The sequence below is a fragment of the Ambystoma mexicanum genome, chromosome 10 (assembly GCF_040938575.1).
Source record: "Ambystoma mexicanum isolate Mex_15411 chromosome 10, UKY_AmexF1_1, whole genome shotgun sequence".
In the NCBI taxonomy this organism is placed as follows: Eukaryota; Metazoa; Chordata; class Amphibia; order Caudata; family Ambystomatidae; genus Ambystoma; species Ambystoma mexicanum.
In genome coordinates, this window is record NC_090932.1 from 66299264 (window position 1) to 66311799 (window position 12536).

The following is a 12536-nucleotide window of genomic DNA, read 5'->3' on the forward strand; positions in this document are numbered from 1 at the left end:
CGCCCCCGCACATGTTTTTGATGACATTGCAGCATGGCAACATTTTATAGGTTCTGGCTAGTTGTTCTTTTCTCCAGTCCATGTCAAGGTAAAGTTCTGCCCAGGAAATCTTCTTTCTATCTGCTGTTGCAGCTGAAAAAAGAAAATAAAGAAAATCGAAACCTTTAGCAATGCATAAAATAACATTGTGATGACTCTCCTATTTAATTAGACAAACAACTTCATTTCAGAAATAAAATCCTTTAAAGGTCTCAATGCCAGCAATAAATCTGTTTGATGGTGGAATTGGGTATTTTAATGCTGTCATACTAGTTTAAAATCTTTCCTTAAGTAAAATGTATGTTCAATTGCTGAAACCTAAATACAAACAGTAACAATTATTATTCATTTCAAGACATAATATCGATGATTAAAACAGCACACACATGCCAGTAAAACAATTTAATGAATAGGAAGGCAAAACTCCCATCATAAAATAGTGGTGCCCGATATGATTACAGGAAAATAAAATCAGTAACTTCAGATATGATCCAGAAGCGAAGTTAATGTAACCAGCACAATCACATCTGAGAGTGATTTTTATTCTAGGTGCCTCTGGTTATTTAACCACCTTACAGAGAAAAGCCAATCATTATTCTTCCATCATGAAGTGGCAATACCCAGAATAAAAAGAGCAGGACATTGTAATAAAAAGTGTAAAAGTCTCCCCTAACATCAGATATCCCCCATCATCTCTGCCCACACACTCAAGACTATACACTTCACTCTAAGAAAAAGTATTAAATCTGATACATCAAAAATGACAAGTAATGGCAGAACTGAGGATGGGGTGGGGTTAAGGCGTCCCAAATCTCACGTGGACCAAGAGGAATCGCTGTCAGCCCTAACCAGACTCAATGACGGAGTAGACCAAGTGGAAGGCAAAAGCCAGCTCTACCATCATCTAAACACCGCCAGGACAAGCAGTCAGATATCATTGTTCGCGACATGTTACTACAAAACAATTGCTTAAATACTATAAACACGTCATCAATAACGTCATAACATAATCTTATTTCACAAAACCTATGGGGAGCGGGGCTCGGTTCAGGGGGTTAGCTATATATATATATTGTATAGGGGTTAAACATTTTATTGGGTTACAAGTACCTGATGGCTCCACCTGGGACCACTCCCATATTGATAAAAGTAAAAATACATCATCTCTACAACAAGTGGTTGTTTGGGACATTTCTTAATGGGTGGCACGATCATGGTGATTTTGATAGGTTGACCCTTTGCTAACCAACCTTGGACCCTTGACAGGTTGTCAAGATATGAGCTGGACAGTAGGGGGAGAGAGGTCCATGGACTGCTCTTTCTTTATTTAAAAGTTACCATCCCTCGGATTCCAAGATGGCCGCCGGTGAGTGAGGACGTGTTGTTCTCGGCTCTGCTCTGGGCCGAGATAGCAAACCTTGCGTATCTGAATATCGGAGGCGGCCCGGGCAATTAAAATAGCCTGGAATCGAAGGAACAGGGTGGTGACCCACGTCGGTAACAAGGAGTGTCTCCCCTTCTGGAAGGGGAACAGGACAAGCAGATCGCTGAGACGTGGGAGCGTGTGGCGTGCGCAGCCGGCAAGGGGAGGCAAGCGTGGCAGAGGCACGATAGCCGGCTGTGAGGCAGCAAGTCCTGAGGTGACCCCAAACCAGGCTGGGGAACTAAATCGCCTAATTAGAGACTCCCGATTAGAGACCCGGCTGGTTCTCATGACATCGCGGGAAGAATACCTCTGTGAAGGTAGGCCATCACGTGATGGGCGCAACAATTCCATAGATCGGATCAAGAACATTCTCCATGGGTGACCGGCAGCTAGGAGACAGGCAGAGGAGTAGAAAACAGATCAAAGGCCCTGATGGTGCTGGAAAGCAACATATAAAGTGGGAAGGTGTCCAGAGTGGAAACCAGGCCCCGTGGTTGGTGGAGAATCCCTTCCCCGGCAAATGAAGGTGGAAAGAAGGAGTGGACCCCAGAGGAAAGATGCGGGTGTGCAAGAGAGTGGTTGACCCCCAAGTGAGGCCGTTTGGGCGTGAACTCTGAGGAAGGAAACCGGTATGCGTGAGAGAGGTGATGAAGAGAGGAAGCAGCAGTGATAGGAGTGAATAGAGGGACCGGTTACATAGACAATATAGAACATTAGGAAACCGGGAAGTGGAGGAGAGACCCACCTATGTAATGGGTGGCTGTCCCCAGAGACGGGCAGTCAATGAATATACAGTGGTGGGGAGTGCCACCCAGATGCCAGGACCTAACGGGAAGGGCATCCCAGCCAGAAAGAGGCAACCCACAGTAGTGCAAGAAGGACAGTTGGAGCACTGTTGGAAGAAGCGGGCGAGGGTGCATCAGGGTTCGAGAAAAGGAATGTCAAGGAGGAGAAAGGGGTGTTAGGCAGAATCCTGTGCAGTGCCCTTATGGACGACTACAAACAATTAAGACTACAGGTGCCAATACAAGTTTTACCTTTGGTACAAGCCTGTACTACTATCTTAAAGTGATAGCAGTAGTGGAGCAGCCAGGCTTATCTCAAGAGTATATGAGCAGTAGCAGAGATTACACAAAGGGACCACAATTACTGTGACTCAAGCAAACACTGACTCAAGGTTTCAGGTAAAAAAAAATATAAGTACATTTATTTTTAAACCATTCGTTATAAACACAACACTTCTATTAATTCAAAACCACACGTAAAGTACACCACAACCAACCAATTCACTTTGGTACACTCTAGCTCAAGGTAAGTACCCTATGTTTTGACAGACCGGTGTTGCGAAACTAAAGACGTTACCGGGAATACACTTGCGATCACTTTTTGACAGTAATGACAGTTCGGTCTTACTAAAAAAACGTGCATCCACGGCAAGATATGTTACTGGGCCAAAAACACACTTAGCACCTGAGTTAACCAGAGAGAGTTAGGGGCAGAAATCATAGGCAATACTTTTGTCAAGGCAGACAGAATCAGAGAACACTCATAGACAGAAATTCAAGAGTCAATAGGCCGGAGCCAATGTCAAGTGGAACCGGGTTCCTGTTGTCGAGGATCACACAGTCGGATAGTTCAAGATTCAACGTTGCCAGGAGTACTTAGATATTGTCAACAGAGGAAGCAAAAGTTATAAGAAGGAGTGAAAACAGGGGCAAGCCTTGGAGGTGAAGAAAAGGGGTTCATCCTACTTCTTCAAGCAGAACACAGTACCTTATTCAGTGAAAAAGCTGGTGCCACGGCAGATGTTCCTGGTAGTTTTCTGCATACCCACGGTTCCTGGAGCTTCGATGTGAAGGAGGATGTCTGGAGGGGTCTGCACCACACAGGGATGAGGCTGGCAGCAGCGACGGTGATAAAAATGTGCGCTCCTTAAAAACAGGAGAGGCTCTTCAGATGGCTATCCAGACCACTACGGCAGTGTGCAGCGATTTCGACCAAGAAGAGGATCCTCTGGCTGTGGAAGATGAGCCACCAGGCTCAAGGGAAGAAGACTCCGGACTGGATCTTCTCTAGTCGTCGAAAGGTAGATAGCTCAAGACTGCAGCAGGGCTTTGCCGGGATGGGGTAGTTGCAGTAGCCGTCTTCTTCTCTGCTTCTCTTCGGTTCCTTGTAGTTCCAATGGCGACTCTGACTTTTAGCCCAAGAGACCTGCCTTTTATGTGAAAATCCCCCATTCACACAGCCTGGCTGTCAATCACGCAGCAGTGAGGTTGTCCAGCCCGGACAACCACCTCAGCCAATCATGGCAAAGTGCGACTTGGGTTTCCTAGGATACCCTGTGCAGGGGGTGACTACACCCCTCCCTCACATTCAGCCCACCTAGACACCCAGGCGCCTAGAGGAGGGCTTCTTGGCAGAAGCCTGCCAAAAGACAGTGAACAAAGGAGGCAAACCTGGTTTGCCGCGCAAAGTAAAACACAAGAAGCACTTTAACAAATAGAAATGGCGAATAAACCCGACCGGAGCCAAAAGAAAAAGTATTTGGTCAAGTGGGTTTAAGTTCGAGGCTAATATAATAGCCTAAAACAATACCACATTTATATAGTATAATCGCGGTCGCAAAGTTAGGGTAGATACCACTGCCACCAGCCAAGTCTAAATGTTAAAAAAGCGAAACAATGCTCTAGGATGTACAAATAAAAAGGGATATTGAGTAACCCTTTCCAATACTCCATGTAAGATGGGGTGTACTGGATCTGTGGTTAGATGACTATGTAAAGTTAATGGCAACTTTACCCATTTCTGAGGGACAGTAGTCCGCCTCAGAAATGGAGTCGGTGGGAAGTCTAAAAGATAACCCTGTGTCACTGCACTGAAGGTGCTATGTAACACACACAAGAAGGGGGCTACTGAAGTGGTGTACTCCAGAGTCCACAATCACAAAAACAGATGAAATACATATGGCAAAACATGGTTAAGAGTGGGGGAAAAGCTCACACTCTTACCAAGGGAAAAAAATAAACTCCAGAAGTCCAGCAAAGCTGCTGGGGGACTCACTAGGTGAGGGAAATTAGCCATAAAATGAGAATTCTCCCTAACAAGGGGCCTCTCAAGAGAGTGTGGAGATGGCTCTCAGTAAGGAGGTCCTCAGGGAATGCCTCAGCGATATGGATGGGAGAATGACAAATATTTTCCAGGAGCAGTTTACATCATTGCAGGATGAACTGAGAAACTCCCTGACCGAAGTCAAAGGGGAAGTGAAGACACTGGAAGAAAGGATGACGGAACAGGGCCTAGAGGATATGTCGGAGGATGTACAAAAGAATATCAAACTACTGGATCAGCTGGCTAGAGTCTCTCACAACTTGAAATTGTAAGCAGAACACCTGGAGAATCGTTCACTCCGGTCCAACATTCAGGTGAAAGGCCTAAGCGAGTCAATACTGGATGCAGACTTAAAAAAACCAACAATGCTTTAGGAATGTATTGATGGACACAAGGCCAGAAGATATTGGGAATGATCAGGTGCATAGAGTGGGGCCCAGGAGAAGGGAGCCAGGAGCAAATGGAAAGTGTTAAAGTTAAGTGAAGGAGGGGTGTGTGAGAATACTGGAGGGTTTGATACCGGACATCTTAGCCCAGAGCGGAGCGCTGTTGGTACTGTTTTGGAATCTGTGGGAGTTGTTAGGATAATTCCCATTGTGGTTGACCTCAGGTATTTTCTTGGGCAATACCTGCTCGTGAGATGGTTTGTTGGGGGGTTTGGTTGGGGAACATGGGGGTCTGGATCAATATATACATGGCAATCAACACTATTACTATACTTCACATTCAAAGTTTTGTCACATAATGTGAAGGGTCTAAAATCCTCAGTGAAGCATAAAAAGGTGGAAGCCATAGTGTGAAGGGAAAATGCAGATGTTATTATGTTACAGGAGACACATATAGAGAAAGGCAGATAAATCTGTAATGAGATGGCAGCAATTCTCCCGGTTTTTCCAGTCCAATGCAATAGGGAAGACTTCAGGGGTCCTCATAGGGTTCAAAGACTCGCTGAGGGCCAAGATTGTACAAAACCAAGGGGATGTTCAGGGGAGGTATTTGTTTGTGTTGGTACAGCTGGAATGTAGACAACTTACCATGAAAAGGGTATATGCACCCAATTCAGGGAAGGATGTATTCTTGCAGGAGGTGGTAGCAAAGCTGGAATGCTTCGCAGTTGGAGAGATTCTATTAATGGGAGACTTTAACTTGGCGTGGGACCCTGCCAAGGATAGGAGCGTGGGAGCAGGGAGGGGATCAGCAGCCCCATTCACGGCCCTAAAGGAAAGTTTTGAAACTCTGACCCTATGAGATGTTTGGCGGACCAGGACAGGAGCTGAAAAGGGCTATACGTGCTTTTTTGCATATTTATCAATACCTGTCCAGAATAGACTATGGGCCTAATTACGGGTCCTGCGGTAACCCTGCTGGTGCTACCAGCGGGTTGCTGCCAAACCCGTACCCATAACCCAGACCTGTAATAATTTACCACTGCCTGACTTCCTAGTGCCATCAGGCTTTTACAAATCCAGGAGCCGGGAAGTCAGGAGCCGGTACATTTGTTAATTCCCATTCCCAGAGAGTCCAATGGGACAGTGGGGAGTGGGGACATGGGAGCACTGGTACCGTTAGCAACAGTGCCAGTGCTCCTGTGACAAGTCTGCCTACCGTGGCCGCTGGGCCCGGCAGGGCCAGACCTGTCAGACACAGCGGCTCCGGCAGTCAGGCTTGTAGTTTGACGGACGGAAACAAAGGTGCCGGTGAGCTTACCGGCACCCTTGTTTGCGGACCAGCAACATTATAATGAGGCCCTATGTGTGGGTAACAGCTAGGTTAATGGGCGAGGTAAAGGAAGTAGAATTGGGGTCCATGTAATTGTGAGATCATGCCCCACTGCTGATGCTGGTCACGTATAAGGGGCTATGTACAGGGCTATGGGCTTGGAAGTTACCAGGGGAATTGTTGAATGACGTGAGTAGGCAGAGGTGATTGGGGACAAGATAGATGGGTACTTTGCAGCTTATGATAATCAAGATGCGTCACCAGAGGTGATCGGGGATGCCTTTACGGCAGTAATGCGGGAGGATCTAATTGTGTTGCGAGCTCGGCGGGAGAAACAAAGAGTAGCAATGGAAAAAGATTTGGAGGCTCAATTGAGGGATACCCAATATGCCATAGCTAAGCGTAGAATGATGAAGGCGCTGCACAAAAAGTAGAAGGAAGTCTGCTGTCAATTGGAACGGCTGGGAAGCAATAGGGCAGAGAGATCCCTGTTGTTGACCAAGCAGAGATATATACAGGCCAATAAAGAGGACAAGCTATTGACTTGACAGCTGAAAATATCAGAGGCTTTTACTGAGTCGGAGGCCATAACAGAGGCGATTGCTAAATTTTTTATGAAACGTTACTTACCTCGGTGCACCCAAATCCTCGAGCTCTCGAGCAAAATATTTCAGATATATCAATGGCAAAGATAACATCTAAGGAGCAGGAAGGGCTGGAATGGCACATATGGGAGGACGAGGTGGAGTCAGCCCGCCAGGGCACTACCAATGAATAAAGCGCTGGGACCCAATGGATTCCCAGCAGCATTTTATAAAAAGTATGTTCCGAAGCTGACCCCAAGGCTGACAGCGTTAACCCATTTTGGCTAAAGGGGGGCTAACACCGACCATGACAGAGGTGAAGGTGGTGTTATTTGGGAAACTGGCCAAAGATTTGACTAAAAGCGGGTGGTACAGACCTATTGTGTTGATGAATATAGACGCAAAACTGTATACAGGTATTTTGGTGGTGAGATTAGCGCCTCTTATCCCAAATGTAACTGATGCTGATCAGTCGGGGTTCATCATGGTGAAACAGACCTGGGATAACATTAGGAGGATCATGCATTTGATAGAAAATGTCAATACTGTCAGGGAGAATTCTCCAGAATGGCTAATGTCCCTTACCTACTGAGTCCCTCAGCAGCTTTGCTGGATTTCTGGGATTTATTTTTTTCACCTTGTAAAAGTGTGAGCCTTTTTTCCCACTCTTGCATGTGTTTTGCTGTGTGTGTTTAACATTTTTGTGTTCATAGACTGTGGAGCTTCACCTACTCCATAGGCATCATCGTGTTACTGTGTGTTAGACAGCACCTTTAGTGCAGTGACAAAGGGTTGTCTTTTTCAGACTTCCCGCTCTAAACTCCATATTCTGGGACTGACTACTGTCTCCCAGAACATGTAAAGTTGCCATTGACATTATTAGTCTTTTTAAATTCACAGACCCAGTACAAACTATCTTACATAGAGTACTGGAAAGGGTTAATGGTTATGCCTTTTTGTCTGTCTCTCATGGAACATTATTTTGTTCCCCTTTCGTTAAGATTTGGCTGGTGGCAGTGGTATCTACCCTATTTTTCCTACCGCGGTCTATGTATAAAGCCTTGGTACTGTTTTAGGCTAAGTTAGTAGTCTCGAGCTTAAATCCGCTGAACCCCATTAACTTTTATTAGATTCCGGCTGGGTTTATTCACCATTCTTTTTGTAAAGGTCTTTCTAGTGTTTTACTCTGCACGCCAAACCAGGTTTGGTTCCTTGTTCGCCGTCCTTTGGCGGGCTTCTGCACAGAAGCCCTCCTTAGGTGCCTGAATGTCTGAGGGGGACAGGATGTGAGGGAGGTGTTTGAGACTCCCTGCAGAGGGTCTCCTTGGAGACGTATGTTGCACTCTGTTTGATTGGCTGTGGTGACTGTCCCACCAGGACAGCAACCCTGCTGTGTGAGTAACAGCCAGGCTGCGTGAATGGGGAAATACTATAAAAAGACGGTCTCTGGGGCTTGGAAGGCAAAGTCGCCACTGGATCGAGAGAACTGAAAAGAAGCTGAAAGAAGAGGACCACTACCACGACTGAAACTCCTGGTGAAGCTCTGCTGCAGGTCTGAATCTCCAAACTTCGATAACAAAGAAGATCTGCAAGGAATCTTCTTCCCTTGAGCTGGTGGGGCCAACCAGTTCGCAAAACACCAAGCAAGGCCTCCCTCCCCTGGTTGAATTTTCTGTGCACAGCTGCAGTGAACCGGATAGCCAGGAGGACCTGACCCTGTTTGAATTTTAAGGAGTGCCCCTTTTATTCGTTGCTTTGATCTGCTGCTGGTTTCTTCCCTGGGCAAATGCAGGACCATCCAGTCTTCCTAATCATGTCAGTCCAACAGTCGCTTCAGGAACCACGAGCCTGCAGGATCTGCCAGGAACGTCTTCCTTAGCTACAGCCTTCTTCTTTGATTAAAGTACTGTTCTAACCCAGTTGTTCGTTCCATCCAACCGCGGTTAAAGTGTTTGAAATTTTTCGCCAACCTGAGGGCTTGTCCTTCTCTACTCTTTTAAATAACTTTTCCTTCGACTAACTTCGTTTCGAACTCTTGGCAAAGACTTAACCGCAAATCACTCTGAACTGTGAGATCCTCTGCAAAGACTCTGTACCATTAACATTGGCCCAGGACTATTGACTTGAATCCTCATTGTAGCAAGTATTTTCTAGATTGCCCTGCCTACTTACTTGTTGGTGCTGCTTAATTTTGTATAACCTTGTCTTTCCCTCCCTTTTAAATGACTGGAGTGCCATTTTGCTCAGACTTAATTTTGAGCCTAATTTATCCAGAATTGATTGGGATTGGTGTAGTATATTAAGAGTGTGATTTTTCTGCTGCTTTATTAAGTGAACTGTTTTACAACTGATGTGTGAATAAATCTATATTCTTTTACTCAGAAACCTTGAGTCAGGATTTGTTTGAACCATAGTAATTGTTGCCCTTTGTGTAACTATTGATACTGCTCACTTTACTCTTGAGATAAGTCTGGCTGCTCAGCCATCGCTAACACTTTACTGTGTAGTACAGGCTTGTACCAAAGGTGAATTTGTACTGTCACTTGTAGTCTTTATTGTGTGTGGTGTTCCCAAAGGGTACTGCATATGATTCTGCCTAACAAATACAAAGCAGATTTCATCAGTGTTAGTGTTGTTAGATGCCAAAAAGCCGCTTGGTCCTTTTTGTTTACTACTATGGAGCAGATGGGTATGGAAGCTAAGTTTATACAAATGGTAAAAGAAAACTATAAGTCCCCCAAGATGCTCTTGTCGATTAATAAACAATTGTCCCATAATATAGAAATATGCCCGGGTACACAGCAGGGATGCCATCTGTCACCGGTTCTTTATGCGATATATCTGGAGCCACTCCTGGTTAAACTCTGACAGAAATCAGCAATACATGGCATCCCTTTTGGAGGGGAGGAGCATAAGATAGCCTCCTTTGCGGATGACATGCTGATAGCACTGGCACACCCTGAGCTATCGATGCCAGCACTGATGGCAGAATTGACAGAAATAGAAGAAGTGGCGGGCCTCAAGGTTAATATGGGGAAGTCGGAGGTGCTATAGTTGGGACTCTCGCAGACACAGAGGGAAGCTGTACCCTCATACCCCGCGTTTGTGGTGGCAAGTAGTTATATTAGGTACCTAGGGGTTACCATAGCTAACTCAGTGTCGCAGATGTATGATAAAAACTCCCCGAGGCTGCTCTGGCAGGTGAGGGAAGATCTGGGGAGGTGGACCCCAATTTGTATTTCATGGTTAAGTAGGGTGATTGCCATCAAGATGGAGACACTCCAAGGGTACTTTACTACTTCCAGGCTCATCTGATACCGGTCATTGAATAAAATGATCTTGAGATGCCTATGGCGAAATAAACCCCATGGGGTAGTATTGCGTACTTTAAGGGCACCCAGAAATAAATGAGGGATGGGTCTTCCGAATTTTATAAAGTATTATACTGCAAGAATGGTTTACGAGAGACACTTCGAAACCCTGGGCTAGAATGGATAGGGCAGTGGCGGGGTGCCCCCTGGAGGGGGTCCTTTGGCTACATAGACGAGAACGCACGATTAGTCAGGTTTTGGCAGTAGTGTGTGATGTATGGGATTGGCTACTATAAAAGGGATATTTATCTACACACCCTTTCACCCCAATATTTGAGAACCTGAAATTCCAACTAGGAACTGTACAGGGAGCATTTAGAAAAAAAGGACAGAATGGAATACTATCAACAAAACTAGACATTTTGAATTAAAAGGCGCAGGCTAATGGCCTCCGGATGAACATTGCAAAAACCAAAATTGTTGCATTCATGGGTAAAATAAAGATCCAAAAATCTAATTGTAGGATCTGAAAGTTAGATCAGAAGGAAGTGGAAGTGGTCGAGGGCTACAAATACCTGAGGGTATCTTGATAGCAAACTCAAGTGGGCAACCCAGCGGGAAGACGCTTAAGCTAAGTGAATGAAGATGTGCCATCTGATGAGCCATCGTATTGGTAACCAAGATGGCTGTTCAATAAAGACCATCTTGCTACTGTGTACGGCTAAAATAGTCCCATGTACCCTATATGGGATTGAAGTATGGGGCTCTAAATTTAGCGATGTGTTATCGAAACTGGAGGCCAAAATCTTGTGCATATTATTTAGAATGCCCAAATGTTTATCAGTTACATTTTTAACATTAGAATTGAATGTGATGCGAATAGCAGCCAGAGGGTCTAGCTAGCTTTGAGTCACGTCACGAGAAGTTGACGAAATTAGACAATGGCACAATCATGGTGGATGTGATGCAGGCACATAAAATCATTGATGATTGTGAGACCTTTGGCAACCTTGGTTACCAGTGGGGCAGACAGAACAGCTGGGTGAAAGGCCATGATCTAGAAAGCCTAGACACCACTGTAGAAACACTGCAAAGGTGGCTAGAAAAGAAGATATGTAGTCATAGTGTGAATAGTGATGTTGTCCGCTTGTTCACTAATGTTAATAGCGGCCCATTTATCCAATATCTGATGGCACGAAGTGAGGTTCCTAATTATATTGATGCCTTTCCTAATAGCGCTACTATTAGAGCGTACTTCTTGCTTAGCAGCGGTACTAGAGGTCCAGGGCGCCACTCTTGGTATACACCTCGTTCAGGCTGCTTGTGTAGATTATGTGGCGAGGCTGTGCTAGAGTCTGCAGAGCATATCATGAGTCACTGTAGCAGCTTAAACACCATCAGAATGTGGCACATGAAAGCATATAGCAATATACATTCTCATGAAGATGTAAGTGTTAGGCAGAATCCTGTGCAGTGCCCTTAGGGACCACTACACAAGATTAGGACAACAGGTGGTAATACAAGTCCACCTTTGGTACAAGCCTCCTGTACTACTATGTTAAAGTGAAAGCAGTGGCGGAGCAGCCAGGCTTATCTCAAGAGTATATGAGCAGTAGCAGAGATTACACAAAGGGACCACAATTACTGTGACTCAAGCAAACACTGAGTCAAGGTTTCAGGTAAACAAAATATAAGTACATTTATTTTTAAACCATTTGTTATAAACACAACACTTCTATTAATTCAAAACCACACGTAAAATACACTACAACCAACCAATTCACTTGGTACAGAATAACTCAAGGTAAGTACCCTTTGTTTTAACGGACCGGTGTTGTGAAACAAAAGACGTTACCGGGAATACATATGCGATCACTTTTTGACAGTAATGACATTTCGGTCTTATGAAAGATACGTGTATCCGCGGCAAGAAATGTTACCGGGGCAAAAACACACTTAGCACCTGAGTTAACCAGAGAGAGTTGGGGGCAAAAATCATAGGCAATACTTTTGTCAAGGCAGAGAGAATCAGAGAGCACTAGTTGAACCGGGTTCCTGTTGTCGAGGATCACACAGTCGGACAGTTCAAGATTCAACGTTGCCAGCAGGAGTACGTAGATATTGTCAAAAGAGGAAGCAAAAGTTATAAGAAGGAGGGAAGATAAGGACAAGCCTTGGAGGAGGAGAAAGGGATTCACCCTAGCTCCTCGAAGCAGAACACAGTACCTTATTCAAGAAAGAAGCTGGTGCCACAGCAGTTGTTCCTGGTAGTTTCCTGTAGAACCACTGTTCCTGGAGCTTCGGCAAGAAGGAGGACGTCTGAAAGGGGTCTGCACTACACAGGGATGA

At 45.2% G+C, this 12536-nt stretch overlaps 1 protein-coding gene across 1 annotated transcript in view; it reads right to left on the reverse strand.

The window, feature by feature from the left end:
* LOC138492813 (tenascin-X-like) overlaps positions 1 to 12536 on the reverse strand; it is a 759772-nt gene that overhangs the window by 651741 nt on the left and 95495 nt on the right. The window contains exon 9 of the mRNA XM_069620166.1: positions 59 to 132. Within this exon, the coding sequence (XP_069476267.1) occupies positions 59 to 132 (74 nt within the window). The remainder of the gene's footprint in view (positions 1 to 58; positions 133 to 12536) is intronic.